This window comes from Kwoniella dendrophila, chromosome 7, assembly GCF_036810415.1.
Source record: "Kwoniella dendrophila CBS 6074 chromosome 7, complete sequence".
NCBI classification, from domain to species: Eukaryota; Fungi; Basidiomycota; class Tremellomycetes; order Tremellales; family Cryptococcaceae; genus Kwoniella; species Kwoniella dendrophila.
The window spans coordinates 898,336-917,073 of record NC_089482.1 but is presented as its reverse complement, the minus strand read 5'-3'; the positions used below and the strand labels follow the sequence as shown (position 1 = coordinate 917,073).

The following is an 18,738-nucleotide window of genomic DNA, read 5'->3' as shown; positions in this document are numbered from 1 at the left end:
CTTACTCACCAATTGGAGTTGTCAATTGGCCCATAGCGGCTGCCAAATATAGGATGTATTAACCAAACTAATTTAATGCAAATGTAAAAACCTGAATATCGATGACTTACAAGACAGATTCAATGTCAAAACCATTAATCCCATTCCAGTAGATCTTTGTTCCATACTTAATACTTCAGGTGGATAAGTAGCTACTAAAGGAATATATGACCAAGCATAAGTAGCATAAAATAAAATCAAAAACCCAATTGTTCCCTTTGCTGCTTTATGATTATAGTTTGAAACTGAAATTGAAGTTTGACCTTTTAACGAAATTGCTGAACATGTCATACCTAAAGACAAGAAAATACCGCATAACAAAGTCCCCCAAATTAACATTTTACGTCTTCCTAGGCGATCTGAACAATATGTTCCGATTATAGCGAATATCAATCCGATTAATGTAGGTATAAGTCTAATAGGAGAGGAGAAAAAATATTTCAGCTGGGAAATGATGAGCAGTCAATAAAAATATTGGAATTATATCTCACGTCATGATTAGTTGTTGTTTTACACTTGTCATTCCCACTATATTTGTCAAAACTGTAAGTTTGGTTATTCCTACTTGGGGCAGACATACAAATAACTAACCTTGCTTGTACAGACTAGGTGCCTATGAATCGGTCTTATTAGCGACTTTCCTGCTATGGATGAGTGAAACAAGCTTACAAAGATCATCCTATCAATATTGGAAACAATTTATCAGCTGTACTGATTTTTACTGTAATAGCTGAATTCGGTACAAATCAACTTACAGCGTATTACCGCTTAACTAGAAATCATGTATTTTGGTCAATCAGCATCTTCCAGACTATTCAATAACACCACACACCTCACAAGTGATATAAAGGTTACTCACCTGACCTGCAGCACCCATAATCAAAGCCAATGCCAATCTGTACGCTTTTGCTCTGGTATTTGCCAAATTTGCATAATCAAACATTTTCTGAGGAGCACTATTAAGTGATAACATAATCTGATCAAGTTCTTTTGCAACTATCGGTGTGTATATCCCATTTCCATGGTATTTCACTAATACTTTTCTTGCTTCTTCAGGTTTTCCATGTACATATAGCCTAATTTCCTCAAGTGTGTTAATTCAAGATTTCCAGTGCACAATAATTGTAAATAACTGCTGTGCCAGAATACTTGTACTTACCATCTAGGAGATTCGGGAAGAAACCATACGGTAGAAGCCATGATTGAACTATATGGATTATTCAGCCTATATCGCTTGTCACTGATAATCATAAAGATCAATCGATTGCTTACGGCCAGATCAATTGGCTATAGAGCGTTTTACCGTTTTCTAGGTAAGCTACTCGAATATGCGATCTCATTCCAGGACTGTACTAATAGAAAATGATAGGTTGATCTTACATTACAAGTGGTAGTCTCCACGCCCAATTGGATTTGATCCTATTCGTACCGATACAAACCATAGTAGCGATAGCGTTACCAAGTACTGGATAGGTATAGTAAAATTAGATCAGCTACATCTATGACTGAATGACCAGAACTCACACCAACAACTAATTCGATATCGTCAACGTCAGCTTTTAGCTATCAACAAGGGCGATCATCTCGATTGAAGGTTTCAAGTTACACACCAATTGAATAGCCCTGATATACGAACGGTCAGCTCCAGTTCGTATCTCATGATTATAGATGAACTCGTACAAACCTGTGAGTAGACCCCTATTTAGAGGCGGAGCCAATTCGACAAGGTAAGGCGGAGCAGCTATCCAAAGTTACTGTATATTAGCTAAGAGCTGAAAAAATTGGTTGAAAGTACGACCGATTCACCTGGCTGCATTAACCCAACAGCTCCTCCTATAAAGAATCTTTCAGCTAGTAACATGCCAAAGTTCTTGGCAAAAGCAACCAAGCATGTCCCTAACATGTATATCAAAGAAGCTGGAGTACAAGGAAGGATGATTAGCTTCTCACGAATATAGGTTCTACTTATATTGACATTCGGAAAAAAACTGCGCTTACAAACGAACATCCCCCCTCTTCTACCTAATCTATCTGCCTAAGTATATTGATCCATCAGCCAAAACTCGATTATCAAATCGAGGACTAGCAATGCAAGATTTACTATTATTGGACCTAGCCAAAAAAGACAACAGGCTGCTAAAGGCCACATCGCAAATACCAGCTATATATCGAACATGGGATGTTTCAGCAGTTGCACCAGCAAGTTTTTTTTCGCTTATCGAATCTCGAACTTACACCTGTCGATACCTATTCAGATGATACATAATAAGAGGGCTCTAAGCGATAAGAATTATACACAATCTTTAATGACTCACTCCTACATCCGCAAAGCGAAAAAAATCCTGATATATAGGCATTGGACTATGAATGATAATTTAGCATTTGATGGCGGTGGTAATCTTATAATCGTTTCCAGTTGGATTAAACTCAGCTGAAGCTTACTTTATAGCAGTCATCGAACTTGTTCCGTAACCAGCCATAAAAGTAGCTAATAATGCTACTGACCATACACCATAAAGCTTGATCATTCCAGGAGAAAGTGGATCAATATCTATTTATGAATATCCTCCAGTTCAGCCAAATATCCTTCCACAACTTGATTTTCACTGAGTTTTGACTCACGCTCTTCTTGTAGTGATTTCTCATCTTCAGTTCGAGTTCCAGTCGAATCGTTCAAGACATTATTCTTCGTAGAATCCGTTTCTGTTCGAGGTAAAGATTCTCTTTGTTCAGTACTCATGGTTCTTGTCGTTTGAGTATGTTCAGAGTGACCAGTGGATCATAAAAGGATTCAGTAGTTATCGATTGCTCAATAGGTTTAGTAAGTAGAAAGATCAGTTAATTCAATCATACCATAACACTTATGAAAAGTTTTATGTGTTATCTTCTGATGTATAGTGTAGGATTATTCTCAATATACACAGAATCCAGAAGGCAGACCATCAAGAAAAAGCAAAGGATATGTCATTTCCCATCAAACCTCAAAGGGAGAGCTATAAAGGAGTGACAACGTGTTCTATGAAAGGGTACTTCTCTCACTCCTTTATCAACATCAAAGGTCCTTTTTTCGCTTTAAAATGTAAGAGATAGTTAGTATACCCTTCGAACATAAGTCAATCGGTATAACTGGGGTGATTGCTAGATCCAGAAAATTTGATGTTGATGGATTTAGTAGTAGTGGTTTCATCAATGAAGGGAATTCGATGTTAGCGTATACGCTCATACGGTACCTCTCGACCCCCTTGAATTTGCACAAACCTCCGATTTGAACGGTCCTTTGGCTGAACTTTGCCAAGGTCGGTATCACCAACTGTAACTCAAGATATACGCCCGAAACGAATGAAAGTTGATGCTGATCCATGTCAAGGAAGAATGATCAGTCTGAACAAAGTCGCAAGGTTAACGCGCAGCAAAGGGAAGATACAATATAATCTATCGTAGTATCATTTTCGTTATTGTTTGATGGATTAATTCGACGTGAATCTTCCCAGCATCAATCCCTGCAGGCTCTATGATACGCCTTCGACCATGTTTCCATACATCCAAATCACAGAATTACCAAGATTGTTATGCATTTACAGTATATGTATAACCATGATGTGTAACAGCAATACCTTTCACATCGATTCGATTAAAACTATATAAATTCAAATCTAGATTCACCACTATTTAATAATCTCTTAGCATTTTGAGTTCCTACAATTCTTTCTAATTTTAATGAATCAAATTTTGAAAATAAAACTCTACTTGAAATTTCAGCTTCATCAATTTCAATTTCATTTTCAATTTGATTTTGATTGTGATTTTTGGAAGGTAAAAAAGGTGTTATTAAAAATTCTGAATAAAATTGTGAATGTTCAGGTAAAGAATAAAATACTATTGTTTTGGCACCTCTTATTTTATATCTTTTATAAAAATGTAATCTTTCAGTTAAAATTAAAAAAGGTTTTTTACCTTTGAAAAATAATGTTCTTGCTTTTGAAATTTCTGAATTTGATGAATATTCTGATATAGCTGAATATCCAATCACATCATTTTTCCTTAGATAGTTGTTCAATCTAACAAAATCAAAGTATGATGGTACGATGATCAAAGTATTTTGTCTTGATATTGCGGATCTCAATAATGCTGGTATAGTCTATTAAATCCAAAAACGAAGCAGATCAGCTAACTTGCTCGGCTCAGATGCGACGATTTATTAGCTTACCTTCTTCGTGAACCATTCTAATCTATTATCAATTTCTTCTACAGCTGCGTTACCACTTGACGATTTTGGTGTTTCTAGATCAATTCTCTCGAATATCTGTCTTACACCCGGTCTCACACGATCAAGTACACCATTGTAATCTGATTTTTCCAACCTGACTTTGCCTTGAAGATTGTGGCAATGTCGATTGAATAGAGCACGAGATTCAGGTGTATCGTATCGAGTGAGTAGGATAGTCTGTCGAAGGTATTGAGCTCTGACAGAAATGATGCATTGTTTGGTTAGTCAAACTCATCGCTATATACTATTGCAAGATACTCACTGTGATTCTAGGTACCAAGGTTTAACTCGAGAGAAATCACATCCGTGAGGTGATTTAGGTATTTTATTCATGTTATTGAAGATGAACTAGTAATACGTAAGGTAAGTCGCAAGTTCCCTAATACAGATATGTCTGAGCGCTCTCCAACTAACTTACCTGTACATGATCCCAATTCTGCATGGCCATAGTATCTAAACCATCCGCTATTAAAATTTCAATTGAACTCAATAAATCCGTTGAATCTTCTTTTTCAGATGCCATTTTGAAACCCAAAGGACTTGAAATCAAAATATCACAATCTAATAATTTTTCTTCATTTGCTGGAGGCATAACTAATCTCCAAGCTTTCCTTGTGAATTTTATACCAAATCTAAAATTATCATCACTATTTCCTCTAAAATTGATTAAATGATCAATTGGAAAATCTTTCGAAGTAGTTTCAGATAATAATGGATCTTGTTCATCTTCAGGTAAAGAGAATGAATTTAAAAATATTTTTTGATTTTCAATTTGTGTACCAGCTGGTGCTAATGGTAATAAATGTGTTTTGATATAATGTAAAGCTAATGAACGGAATGGTAGTAACAAAAGAATTTTTGGTCTAGTGAATGATTGATCTCTTGGTGGTTCTGGGATTGATGTGGGGTTGTCGGATGATGCTGCATGAGCAAGTTTTTCATTATTTCTAATAATACGTCGACGGGTCCTAAATAGTAAAGTAAATGTGAGCGTTGGTTTTGAGCTGGAATGTGCGATGAACAGATAACTTACTTTAGAACGTGGTTTAGGGAGTGTACCATTGCAGCCTGTCTCATAGCTTCTTTCTGTTCACCTAATATCTGAGATTCTGATCCATCTGCCTCTCCATCTAGGGAATGTAGGTAGAAATCCTTATAACTACCGAGATGAGATAAAGAAGTGGACAGAAGGGGATTAGTGGAGGAAGAAGCTTTCAAGGAGGTAACGATGGAAGGTGTTATCTAAATGTGAGATAGTCAGCTTTTTCTTATTCCCTCTGATAGGTATAAAAAGGATAAAGAAGGAAGAAGCAAAAAAGGCTTACCCTTGTTTTGGGTTGCTCTTCTGATATACTACTAGTACTTGCTGATAACTCAACGGCTCTACCAAAACCTTTTAGACTTATTCTTGAAGCTTTCCATTTATGTTCTTCATCTAATGTAATAGCTTCTTTCGTAAGTATTGGTGGAGTTGCTCCGAAATGTACATTGAACAAATCATTATTGGCTATTTCATACAATGCAATAATCCTGGTTAGTCCTTACTAAATATTGATTGTAACATACCCCGAAAACAACTCACCTGGATTAGAGTTTTCACCTTCATTTCCTGACTCTTCGCCTTCCTCTATAACATCTTCATTTACTATGTCTCCATTGGACGAACTCTCTTCCATTACAGCTTTTGACCCATTGATTTTGATATTACTATTATCAACCACGGTTGATTTACCTTTGCCTTTACTATTACTACCTTTCTTACCATACGTACTTCCACTAGGTCCAACTTCACCACCGAATATGACTTTTCTCTTCTTCTTTGATGAACCTTCACCATTTTCTTGTGGCAGAGATTCCGTTTCTTGTTCTTGTTCGATAACCAAAGAAGGTGTTTTAGATTTTGAAATTAAAGATGGTGATCCTCTATGTCCACCTGGTTTATCCAAATCTCTAGGTCTTTTCACAGCACTAACATTTAATAATGTTAATAGCTTGATCTCTTGAGCTGTACTCATTTTTGTATGTATAATCTTGGTTTATTGAGCTACAAAATGAGAGTAATAAGACAAGGATTTATGCAGAAAATACAATCTTTGTCTCATACAAAAAGTTAATTTGTGTATCTGTCAAAATCCTCGTTAACTTGAAAAATCAGAAATTTAGGTTCCGCATCCACGTGTATGACGCGAGGGAGAACAGGGAGTAGGGAGTGGCAAATATCGAATCAAACCTGTAAACAAGGCAAATTGTACTAATATCGACAGAATGAAGACAGCATGCATTGCATATAAGTCTACGTATGATTATAGAACAAACCATTATTAATCCCTTTTGTCTAAGTGTCCCAAAACAAAGTTGCGTATCCGCATTCGAAAAGTGTAAAGCATTAAAAAATCTATATATTGTGAATAAAACCAAAAAACAGAGAAGATGAAGATTTCATAAGGGAAGTCGTAATCATGGTGGAAGGACGAAGGATGTTACAATATTCAGACAATATCGGTGGATATGTATATATTGCTCATCAGAAGTATAAAGAAAATAGTTATTAAGCTGAACCGACGAAATAATTGAAGTTATAATCAGAAGGTGTACTGTTGAAAAAAGTTATCGATTAGCAAAATTGGCCATTCGGATTGTTGTGAGATTTGCTGATAACTTACAGTGTGTAACTGAAAGAACCAGTTGAATCGTATGATTTCACCGTAGAACCATTTCTAATGATTTCAGCACCTATTGAACCAGCGGCAGATTTGACTGAGACTTTATTAACACCTGCTTGGAGGTTCCATGAGGCGACATTTGAACCTGAATTGACGGTAAGTGTAGCGGGTGATTTGAGGACTACCCAAACGTATAACAAATCATCGGTATTATCTGCACCAGTTGGTCTACTCATTGAAGGTGAAGTTGGAACTGCAGATTTTGGATGTGGTCTTGACCATAAAACTAATTGATCAGCTGAGGAAGGATATGAACCAGTTTTAAATGCTGGAGCGTAATATCTGATTACTTCTAACCATGCAGTATGTGGCATACCATTTGTCCAACCTTGTGAATTTGGTTGATCTTTTCTTATAGGACCGATATAATGTGATTCACCATAATCATTCCAAGAGATGATTTCAGCTAAATTAAATTGATTTCTTTGTGATATAATTTGTTCCATTCTTCTAGCTAATAACCAATCATCTGATCTATAAATCCAATTTTTATTCCATGATGAAGGTGAATAATAAGTGAAAAATGCCGGTGATACAGCAGCCATATAACCTTGTTTTGGATTCAATGCTGACATATATGATTGATCTGATGATGTATCTAATGGTTTATTTGACATTGGCCATCCTGAATTCCAATTAAATTCACCATCCATCCATTTACTTGAAGAGTATGTTCCAATATCAGCAAATGTTGCAGGAACGAAATAAATATCTATTCCAGTATTGTTCCATAATGAATCAAAATAATTCCAACCGTTTTGATATGATCCTTGTCCAAATTGACAGCTTTCACCAGCAAATGTTGATACTAGTACTTTTCCATTAACTTTAGCTTGTGCAGTACTGTTAGCGTATGTTGCAATTGTTTTGACTAAATTTTGAGCGTCTCCAGCTGACCCACAACCTAAAGCTGATACATCCATCGATAAGAACATCTTGAAGTTTCCAGCAGCTGATGCAGCTGCATAAGCATCAGAAATTCTTGCAGGTTGCCAGCTATCAGATCCATAATTCAATGCGAAACCATCAATACCGACCGAAGAAGCTAAAGCGATATCATCTAACCAGGTTGCTTGAGTGTATGAATAAGTGTTACCGACCATATGATGAGCATATAACTGTTTGGTACCTGTTGCAGCAGGCGGAGCTGGTGCTCCTGCGACAGATGATGCAGCAGCAGCTGCCGAGCTAGAAGCTGCAGAGCTAGTACTTGATACTGAGGTACTGGTTCTGCTACTTGAGATACTGGTGCTCTTGCTGACACTCGCACTAGAGGATGCTGCTTTGCTGGTAACGGAACTGGAAGTGGTGATGGTTGCACCTGAACTGTATACATTGAGATACCAATTACCACCGCATGATAAGGCTTTGTTACCTGTGCATGCATAGGAGCAGCCGGATTCGGAAGACTGTTTCTTTGATTGGTCAATGGAATTCCCACAGAAACACTGTAGAATGCCAAAATCAGCTTCAGTACGAGAATGGGTTCCCTTGATACGTCAATTATACTTACTTGTTTACCGTATGATACACCTGCAAGGGTATATCCTTTACTGCTACAGAAGGATTGACATGTGCTTGGAGTCATAGTGGATGATTCAGTTGAAGCATCATTTAAAACACGTTTTGAAGATGAATCAGCATAACACCCATAATATGCGCTACCTTTACTTGGCGTGGGGACAGCGGCAGCGGTACTGGTTGATGTCGTAGGAGCTGTTGTTACTTTTGTTGAAACTGCAGTAGTGGAAGATGTAGTTTTAGCTGTTGTCGCCGAAGGTGATGTGTCACCTCTTCCTGCAACTGCTTTGTACACTATTTTGAAAATTCTAGGTCAGCTCTGGAACGATTCAAGAAGAGCTAAAAGAATAACTTACAGTTCATTCGCCAATAACCACCACAAGGTTGAGAAGCATCACCAGCACATTGATTTGAACAATCCGAGGCAGCTGCATATGCCCCAAGTCCATTTCTAAGTTGGCTGTCACACTATAATCCGAAACATCGAATGGAATGTCAAAGTCAACAGATATTACAATTTTGACCGGAAAGGAAATTAGGGCAATATGAAAAAGATAAACTCACGAAACATTGATTTTTAGCTATAAATTCACCGAGATAAAGAAAATGTCATGAATGATTTGGATATTAGTTATCTACATAATACATGTTTGAATCTATCAGGATCTCGTACGCTGGAAAACTTACCTTCTAATCCAGCATAAGCATAACCTTGACTTCCACACCAGGAAGTACACATTTGAGCAGTCATTGCGCCATCAATCTTACTTTTTGCTGATAATACTCTAGCTGAACCATCCACTACACAACCTAAATTGGTCCATCCTGAGATGTTTGGCTGTGTTAATGCGGTAGCTCTCTTCTCTGTATCTAAATTTGAATGAGCTGATTTAGGATTCGTCCTTATGTTATGTGGATGTCCTTCAACTGTAGATAAAATAGCTAAAGCTATGATACCTATTCGAGAAAGCATCTCGCTTGTTCACCTGTCAAAACCTAACTATTGGCCACTTGAAAGTTGCAAGACGATTGATAAGTTGTATTTTGATGTAGGGGTCTTTACTGGATGAAAAGAGTGATAGGTCGAAATCGATTCGAAGTGATTGAAGTTGGTTCGAGATTATAACGTTTGTACTATATTATAAACAAGTATTTCCAAGCCGAAAATATGTTGGAAGATAATTCCCAGGAATGTTTTGTATTTTGAAGGTAAAGATTGAGATCGAAATCGAAGAGGGGATATGAGAAATTGATAAGGTGAAATATAAGGTATATATAAAGAACTCCACAAGATAAGTTTGTTTGTTTGTTTATCGATATGACGAAGAAGCCAGCTTCTTTTGGTTGATCTCGATTGAAGTTTATTTTGGTTTATTTGTTTCAAAGATATCAAAAAGAATAAACGTTTTGACTTTTCGGAGCGCTAAACTTCTTTAAGTCTCACTTGTATTGTCCGAATCCGAAAAGCTCTCTTCAAGAGAGCAATCTAAATATCTAAAGTGTCTAAGTTCTATGGTCTAAAGGGTATTTTTATTATAGAAAGATACGTTGAAGAAGAAGGAATGAGAAGAGAGGGATAATAAGATAAGACTATATGTTTATGGTTAGTTCCTCGGCTTTGGACGCCTCATTTTCTGCTTGGCAGCCAGACGTTTCCTTGTCAAGCTTATAGAGAGAGTAAAAGATTGGATTGAATTTCAGAGAGGAAAATGGGAAGAGGATGAGAGGAATCGGTAATGTTCTACTATACTCAGAACATTACATTTAATGAGGAATCAGGGCACATGGTAGGAAAAAAGGTAAACAAATAAGGTCTCATTAATTTATCCATCTTTTCTCTAAAATAAACTCTCTAACAGAAGCCTCTTTTCAGGTATGAGGTCCCAGGGGTTTTTAGCATAATACGATAATCAATCATGATATATCATAATTATGTAGAAATGTATTGATACTTTATTTTTTCTTAGTTAGCTTCATTTATTACCGAATATACGATATATCAGTACTAACGTGATTGATATGTTATCTTTTAAATGAGAATTTTGAAACGATGTAAACACAAATGAAATAAAGTGTGGATTTCTATCGTTTCTAGCCCTGGACCCTGACGATCAACAATCGGATGATACCATTCATTTTACGTTATACCTCAATCGACGGTTACTTCCCACGCCATTCCACCTTTGATATCCAAAATTAACTTTTCATAACCCCTATGAAAAAAGGGAGGAGGGCATTAAGGTTCATGAATACCGATCCGACCGTTTATGGTAAGACCTTCTTGTAGTTAGGACAGAAAACAATTTTACCGAAGACATTCCGCAATATATGATTTGTTTACATCACTCTTCTTTCTTCATGGATAAAGCCACACTGTGTATGAAACACAAAGAAGAGAAGAACAGTCCGAACAAGCTTATTCTTGGCTTGTGATGCGTGGTAAGATGTGTGCACAGTACAGGATGGTGGGAACCGAAGAGCTATTGGCAGTACATACTGCAAAGCAGCTCATTCCGATAATTTAGTCCAAGGCCATTCCCATCTCTATCCTTGATTCTCGGGATGTTTTTTTTTGTCGTTCAATTTGATGTGGATCTGGCCGAAACAAGTTAGACTCGTTATGCAGACTACAAACTCTCCAAAAATACATGCAGGCAAATTAGAATTAATGTCTCAAGGATTAGCTTTTCCAATGAATTTTTATCATTTTGCAAAAGTAAATTTCTCGGAATGGTATCGATTCCAGTTTTTTGGATTTCCAGAAATCATCCAAACGATCGTCATTTTGGTCATCGATCAACAGTGATTGGAATCGTTCTAGATGCATATGGTTAGTCTTGCTTTTATCAATCTGATCTGCTGCGAAGATCTCTTTTAATGAATGATTGATTATATAGATTAGATACAAAACCTAAATTTGATAATTGGCCGAATGCGGAATTTTTTCAACGTATATGCAACATTTCCAAGAGAACATGTGCATTGAAGTCAGAGTCGCGAGAGCTTTATATCTTTATGATACTATCCAGCTTCATTTTATGATTCAATACACTCTCGTATATTTGCCACCCAAGTAAGTGTAACCGTGAATACGATTCTAGGTGAACGTTTCTTTGCCCATGAGAATCCCGCTTATAATAGCTGAATACAGTAGGCGATATCCCGACAGTAAATGGCCTTCTCCATTTAGTCATCGCTTCGGTACACGCATGCATGATGCATTGATTATCCTGGTTCTGTGCGGTTAAGGGGTCTGGCTAGTAATATAACTGCTGATATATGGACACACAATCATGCATCCGATATACTCAGCCAAGGTTGAAGTTCGTCTATATCAAATTCACCTTTCCAATCCTCTTCTGCTAAGTATTGTTCAAAAGTCATATATTCAATTGCCTGTAATCTATTCTCTATCTGCTTGTGTTCTCTTCGTGAAGTCGACATAGCTTGTATAAGCTCTTTGAAACCATTTTGTAGATATTCTTCAACTTCTTTAGGCTTCTTATCTAATATACTTATCTTATCTAGATTACAAATGATCAATCTTTTCGTTCTGACTAAAGCACATATTGATATTTGTTCGATTAGATTATCAATGTCATTTAGATTAAGAGATTTATCGTTATTGTTACAACACCATGTTTGACCAGGTTTATCTATCCAGAATATCACGACTATATCTGTGTTTGTGCCAAGGTGATCTTCAGTCGGACTTGATATTGTCGAGGAGATGACTCTTTCATTCATCTCTCTTAGATCTACCATATTTTTGATTGTGATTACCAATTTAAAAATATTCTTTTTCATTCTATCAGGTACTATTGTATAAGGCGCATTACATGATAAATGATTTACATTTCTAACGACCAATTTACCATAATTTTGAAAATTCGGTATCCAAGGACAATTCCACCAATTACCCATATATCTAGAATTTGAAGGTACCCAAATTTTCAATATTTCCAAATTATCAAATTCAATTCCTATTCCTCTCCATCTGGTACATGCCGATGTACCATTAAATCCATTACAATTATCATGTTCTTTAATATTCAATATCCTAACATTAGACAATAAATCCCTTTTCATCTCTCTTTCTGATAAATCTGAATATATCATTAATCCCGTACTTGCTCCTTTGAAAATTGAATCTGCTTCATCTGGTATTAATGTTATTTCACGATAAAGTAACGGTGAAGCCAATTGAAAGAATGACCATGATACTTGCATACATCTTGATAACGATGATTTGTCGGCAAAGCTCAGAATATGGGTCAGAATATCCGGATGAGTAAGAAGGGCAGAAGTGGGAGATGCTGACATGTCTCTGGCTTTATACGACGCTTGATATCTATACTAGTCTCTTGACATATATCTTAGCCAAAGAGTAAGAGCAGTAATGTGAAATCTGGCAATAATCCAACATTCCGTTGCACTGTTACGTTATGTTGTTGATCTACTCCCGTGCCACGTGGTAGACAAAAGCATCGGCGAGATCCGTGCTTTTGAATCAGTACCTGTGCCTGGTCTGTGCTTTACATACATGATGTTTCTGCTCACTATATTATCATTTCAAAAGCATAAGCTATTCGACTATCTATCTACAGTACATACATCATCTCGTCGTACAAGTAACATTCGTTCTTCTCTTCCTCTTTCTCTTTCTCATCCTCTCTACATCTTTCTTCTCTCTTCTTGCATCTCACCAACATCTTTCACTAGTGATCACAATTCACTTATCTTGTCTTCTTGGCCAGTACATTACAAATCTCTTCTTGTGGAACGCTTCTTACGATATTCGCTAAAGACTTTATCCAGAATCGCAACCTTCTATAGAGGTCCGGGCGAGACTCGTTCAAGAGAGAAAGCTCTGCTGCTTCCCTTTCCTCTTCATCCTTAGCAGTGGCACTTAAACCTCCCAGGTTAAATTGGTGGTTCCGGCTGAACGGAAAGGAGGGTTAGCCAAGGTGAGGAGATTATTGATACCCTAATTCGATACCCCTTAATTACATGAAACACTGATACAGCCAACCATTTCATTTTTTTACTCATAGACTGGAGGGGCATAAACATCCTACAGAAGATAAAAACAGCTTATCTCTTCTTCTTCAAACTTCTTCTTTAAGCGTTTCTTCTCCTAATTTTGGATCTTGATATCTTGTAGAGCAACATGGTCCAAACCTTCCAACCGCAGCATATACATATGCCACAGCTAAGTCATCAGGTTCACAACGGCTTCATGAACCATTCATATCAAAACCAGAAGGACTACACTCAAAACCCAGATTTTCGTCCAGGTAGATCCGGTTATCATCCCGTAAATAACCATGATGTAGCAAGATATCAATTCTGGCCAGACGCAATAGCTATGGGAAGTCTAACAGGTAGAACCTTTACACAAGTACGTAATCCTGACACTCGTCATGTATCTCAGCTGATAGTGGGTATGTCCCAGATCTTGGGAGCAGGTTGTGAGACAGGCATCAACGAAGATGACCCATTTAGGCACGGTAAATCCTACATAGCTTTCGATTTCAAGAAAGAGCAACTTGTCTTAAGAGCCGATATGAAACTCCCAAGATCTCAACTCCCACCGGCACTCGCGCCTTTTGACGCAGAATTGTCTTTTGAGGATATTACCTCTCATGGTTTCTTCGTCACGCATGAACGTATAGGACACCAATATAACGTAGTAGTGACAGTCAGTTGCCGAAGACCTCCAAAATTCTACATCAAGTTTGAAGATTCTCACTTACTGCGAGATTCCGAGCGAGATAGAAGAGGACTCAAGAAGGATCGAAGAAGAGCTACCGCAATGGATTTCGCCATTTCCGGCGGAGTAGTAAGTCCAGCTATAAGGTTACAGGTATCCGATGAACTGACTACCCGTTTTGAAATAGCCTGAACGTGATGCTGGACCTCTCAAAGCAATTCCAGAAGGGCCTTGCGCTTTCGTGAGTCTTTTCGAGATTCTCACACAATCTGTCGCACTTGTTGATCGGCATTATTCGCCTTGATATCACAGCCTACTTTCTGGAATACCTATAGATGGACGTTCACTTTCAATCAGACGGAATTCAAAAATTTAATCGGTTGTACCCAAAAGATCCGTGCTCTTGCAGAGAATGACCCAGAAATGGAACTTATGTCCAATATCAGACCAGAAACCCGATGGAGAGTCGAAAAGCTCGACCCGCAAGCTATCAAACAACTCTACGACCCTCCTAATTTGTCACAGATCCGTTTTTCAGCTAGGACTTTGCTTGAAGGCTTGATGGCTCATGGCATCCTTCGACCTGTAGACATGAGGCCGTTGTTGATAGCTCTTCAACAAGTAGCAATTGTACCTGCTTTCCAAGATAAGATCCTGGAAAGTATGTATAGTCATCAAGAAAGAATACGAGATGTCGCAGTCGTCGTAAAGAGTAAGTGGCTTGTGAAATCATATAGGTTTGGACTAATTAGATAACGTAGAAACGGCAAGCTACCTGAGACGAAAAGACCCCCCGACTCTTGATCATCTGGTATTGATCCGTACAGTTCAGGTCACACCCACTAGGGTTCTCATCGGACCACCTCAACAAGAGTCATCAAATAGTGTTACAAGAAAATACTCAGATCGGTTACATGGTATCATCCGAGTCCAATTCACGGATGAAGAGGATAGGTTATATGTAAGAATTCCTTTGCTACCTATTACACATGAGCTGATCAATAGGTCAGGTTGGCGAAACAAGACATATGGACAACTATCGTCCGGATATTGGTATCATGGCTAGAGTTAGGAGGACACTACATCATGGCCTCGTAGTGGGAGGCTCGACATTCTATCCAGTTGCTTCTTCAGCATCTCAGCAAAAGTGAGTTCAGGATGCTAACTCGCTATTGCTAACACGGTTTTCAGGGATCACGCCATTTGGTTCGTCGACCATAAGGTTATCGATGGTCTTGCTTTGCGTAGATGGATGGGGTCCGTGTCACAGACTATTATCGCGAAGCATGCTGCTCGAATGGGCTTAGTGCGTACTTTAACACGATCACATATATGGCATCAGCTGACTCGTAGTCTCAGCCATTTAGTACTAGTCGAATTGTTGATATGAAAATCAAATTGGGGGTCCAGCTTCCAGATGTCAAACGTAATGGGCGTACATTTACAGATGGAGTGGCTGTAGCAGGACAGGAAGTACTGCGACAAGCGGCATTTGCATTAGGAGAAAGAAAGGGTATCAATGCCACTCCATCAGCAATTCAGTTCCGACTAGGGTACGTTTCAGCAGAGTAGGAAACAATTTTGCGCTGACGTATCGACTAGTGGTGCAAAAGGTGTTCTGGCTCACTGGCCACATCTATGCCAACCTGATGAAGTTCGATTGCGAGACTCCCTTGTCAAGTTTCAGAGCAGTTTGTCTGATTTGAATGTCGTTCGGGTGAGTAAAAGTCAACATGAATGAGCGATCTGTGCTGATTTTGCCCTCTTTCGAAGATTGCAAAATATCAAGTGGCCTTCTTGAATAGACAATTTATTAATATTATGTGCGCCAATGGTGTACCAGCTGCTCTGATCCTCGAGATATTTAAGGAAGAAGTTGCCCACACTAAAGGTCTTAAGGACCGAATAGCCGCAGGCAAAATGACGCAAAAAGATGATCAATTGGTAGCCATGTGTTCTGATGTAAGTAAATTTACACATTCACACTAAAAGTTTATCAAATCCAGCTGATCATTTTCTATAGTTCCCCCTGAAACAACTGATTAAAGCAGGATTTCACAAAAATCCTTTCCTTTTAGATATAGCATCTATCATCGAATGTCGAGCTCTTCAGGATCTAAAATGGAGAGCTAGAATGAAATTGCCAGGAGGGGTATTTTTGATCGGTAAGTGCTGATATCCCGCTTGTTGTGAAGTTTCACTGATGTCCATGCAGGTATTGCGGATGAGTCGGGCTTACTCAAAGAAGGGGAAGTGTTCTGTCAGTTCCAAGAGAATGAGGAGGGATCAAAAGCCAAAGTCGTTATGGGAGAAGTCCTGGTTTGTCGAGCACCTGCTTGTGAGTTACTTTGTTGTGTAACGTAGTTACATGTACTGATTATATTCTCTCCTAGTGCATCCTGGTAAGTTGTGTTGTAGAGAATAATCGACAAGATACTGTATTAATCTTTCCGATAGGGGATGTCCGTCGAGCAAGAGCAGTCGATAATCCCAAATTACGACACCTGAAGAATGTTATCGTTTTCAACGTTCAAGGAGAACGGGATCTTCCCAGCATGTAGGTTAATTTTGTGGACGAGCGAAGTTGTGCTAACATTCCTGCAGGTTGGGTGGAGGAGATTTGGACGGAGACGGTGAGTGCGATCCATCGATTCTTTGGCTCATGCTAATGGACTGTCACATAGACTATACCTTGATATGGGATGAGCGATTCGTGCGAACAATGAATGTTTACGATCCAATGCACTATGAGGCTGGCGAACCAAAAAAGGTAGCGGAGGTGACCCAACAGCACCTGAACGAGGTGAGCTATTGTACATTACACCGAATGTTTTGCGACAAGCTGACAGGATCAATCTGAATCATAGAACTTTGTCTCCTATATATTGGTAAGCCCGCTACAATTGGAGTAGATCAATCGACTAATATGAATATTGGTAGAATGACGTGCTTGGGCAAGTGGATAACTGTCACTTAGCGTTATCCGACAAACTCACCCCGTTCCATGATGATTGTTTGGAGCTATCTGAAATTCATTCTGTAAGTAATCTCGTACCCTACTATAGCATCAATATGAAGGGTACTGAGCTGATCTATATAATCTCTGGAAACAGACTGCGTAAGTTGAACATCGAGTTTGTAACGAGTCATTCGATGCTCTACGCTGACGAAATTTCTGCCTACTATGGTGATACAGTGTGGACTTCGCTAAGAGTGAGTGGAGGTATCTGCACAACATCAATCAATACTGACAAAAATTAAAGCTGGTATCGCTGCATCACTACGACCAGGTCTTCGACCTAAAGAATGGCCTGATTTCATGGATAAAGTAGGTTGCAGGGTAGAAACATTGACAGAAGCTGATAAACTTGCAGGATGACGTGAAGAAAACATATACCAGTTCTGGGGTTTTGGGAGAACTCTTCCGAGCCGTAAGTAATGATATGTAATTCTTGCTTGGTGAAATCCAGATTGCTAATGTAATGTTCGATCTACAGGTCCAGCCGGACCCGCACTTCTCACCATGTGATATAAGACAATGGAATTATCCAACAGATTCTCGATTGAAGCAATTCCCCATCCATCAGAGTCTGCTAGATAGGCTTAAACCTGTCAAAGCTCATTACGAGAAGACTTTACAATATGATATGAGGCGGTAAGTCGGTTATTTGTACTGATCATCAAAATTACTGAGACTTCCCCATAGATATCGAGTATTCGAGCCAGAAATACCGTCCGGTATCGCTATCAAGAATAAAAAGAGGAAACGAGCCAGAGACCAAAACTTGAACGTGAGTGAGGACACCAGAGATTGTGCACTTGCTCTAATTGACTCCATGCTCTTGGTTGCTCAGGAACCTTTGAAAGACAGTTATCAGATCATCATCAGTGAAGCACGTCAAATGGCTATGGAAGCTATAGCTAACATTGAATTCCGAACGAAATTGACACCGGAACAGATGGTAGCCAGACATTGTTACGCTTTGACATATGAGAAAGAATATGTTGAAGATTGGGAAAGACAGATATCTTCTGGTCAATGGCATGGTAATATCAAACAGGAAGACGATCAAGAAGAAGATTTACGACCTAAGTAAGTGCTTCATTATACCTCCCCATCCAACAAGATTTGTATGAAACTGATTATCGGTCCGTTCTGCAATAGACCTTTGTTGAGTTTCGCATGGGTATTTTGGACAGAGCTCATCCAATTAGCTGAGATGGCTAAGATCCAGGTGAAGAGTGAGATTTTCTGAGGCAACGATTGTCGTCCTTAGTAGAGTATGGGTGATACCTCTTTTATCTCCTACAGTCTCGGAAAGACAAGTTTGGAATGATTGATATTCGAGATGAATATACGAAATATATATATATATATATATACGCACTGAGAGAAACGAACTTAACGATAAATATCAGTTGTATTTGATGTATCTATGATTATGTTGATCTCACCTCCTTCACTGCGCACAGGT

General features: G+C 38.4%; 5 protein-coding genes across 5 annotated transcripts; 1 reads left to right on the top strand and 4 right to left on the bottom strand.

Moving 5' to 3' along the window:
- Position 1: 1 nt before the first annotated feature.
- L201_005547 (uncharacterized protein) lies at positions 2 to 2,779 on the bottom strand (the record flags this gene model as incomplete). Its single annotated transcript, XM_066221277.1, has 19 exons — positions 2 to 39; positions 111 to 454; positions 531 to 567; positions 631 to 652; positions 709 to 718; positions 795 to 811; positions 899 to 1,115; positions 1,199 to 1,246; positions 1,420 to 1,504; positions 1,564 to 1,571; positions 1,650 to 1,662; positions 1,724 to 1,780; positions 1,846 to 1,956; positions 2,038 to 2,074; positions 2,141 to 2,200; positions 2,275 to 2,286; positions 2,355 to 2,400; positions 2,482 to 2,590; positions 2,662 to 2,779. 19 exons carry the CDS (start codon positions 2,777 to 2,779, stop codon positions 2 to 4), a joined length of 1,389 nt encoding a protein of 462 aa, XP_066077374.1.
- An 897-nt stretch (positions 2,780 to 3,676) lies between these two features.
- On the bottom strand, positions 3,677 to 6,321 carry L201_005546 (uncharacterized protein; the record flags this gene model as incomplete). Its single annotated transcript, XM_066221276.1, has 7 exons — positions 3,677 to 4,177; positions 4,247 to 4,502; positions 4,569 to 4,654; positions 4,725 to 5,274; positions 5,340 to 5,548; positions 5,632 to 5,813; positions 5,889 to 6,321. 7 exons carry the CDS (start codon positions 6,319 to 6,321, stop codon positions 3,677 to 3,679), a joined length of 2,217 nt encoding a protein of 738 aa, XP_066077373.1.
- Positions 6,322 to 6,854: 533 nt separating this feature from the next.
- On the bottom strand, positions 6,855 to 9,523 carry L201_005545 (uncharacterized protein; the record flags this gene model as incomplete). Its single annotated transcript, XM_066221275.1, has 6 exons — positions 6,855 to 6,900; positions 6,970 to 8,477; positions 8,543 to 8,844; positions 8,907 to 9,018; positions 9,115 to 9,131; positions 9,238 to 9,523. The coding sequence occupies 6 exons, from the start codon at positions 9,521 to 9,523 to the stop codon at positions 6,855 to 6,857; spliced, it is 2,271 nt and encodes a 756-aa protein (XP_066077372.1).
- A 2,318-nt stretch (positions 9,524 to 11,841) lies between these two features.
- L201_005544 (uncharacterized protein) lies at positions 11,842 to 12,873 on the bottom strand (the record flags this gene model as incomplete). Its single annotated transcript, XM_066221274.1, has 1 exon — positions 11,842 to 12,873. One exon carries the CDS (start codon positions 12,871 to 12,873, stop codon positions 11,842 to 11,844), a length of 1,032 nt encoding a protein of 343 aa, XP_066077371.1.
- An 847-nt stretch (positions 12,874 to 13,720) lies between these two features.
- On the top strand, positions 13,721 to 18,519 carry L201_005543 (uncharacterized protein; the record flags this gene model as incomplete). The annotated part of the gene is made up of 24 exons (XM_066221273.1): positions 13,721 to 13,951; positions 14,006 to 14,392; positions 14,451 to 14,504; positions 14,576 to 14,975; positions 15,025 to 15,224; positions 15,274 to 15,410; positions 15,455 to 15,569; positions 15,623 to 15,816; positions 15,866 to 15,980; positions 16,037 to 16,225; positions 16,287 to 16,428; positions 16,479 to 16,601; positions 16,657 to 16,665; positions 16,721 to 16,820; positions 16,868 to 16,896; positions 16,948 to 17,066; positions 17,131 to 17,151; positions 17,204 to 17,302; positions 17,487 to 17,591; positions 17,638 to 17,694; positions 17,761 to 17,918; positions 17,970 to 18,054; positions 18,118 to 18,356; positions 18,429 to 18,519. The coding sequence occupies 24 exons, from the start codon at positions 13,721 to 13,723 to the stop codon at positions 18,517 to 18,519; spliced, it is 3,399 nt and encodes a 1,132-aa protein (XP_066077370.1).
- Positions 18,520 to 18,738: the final 219 nt, after the last annotated feature.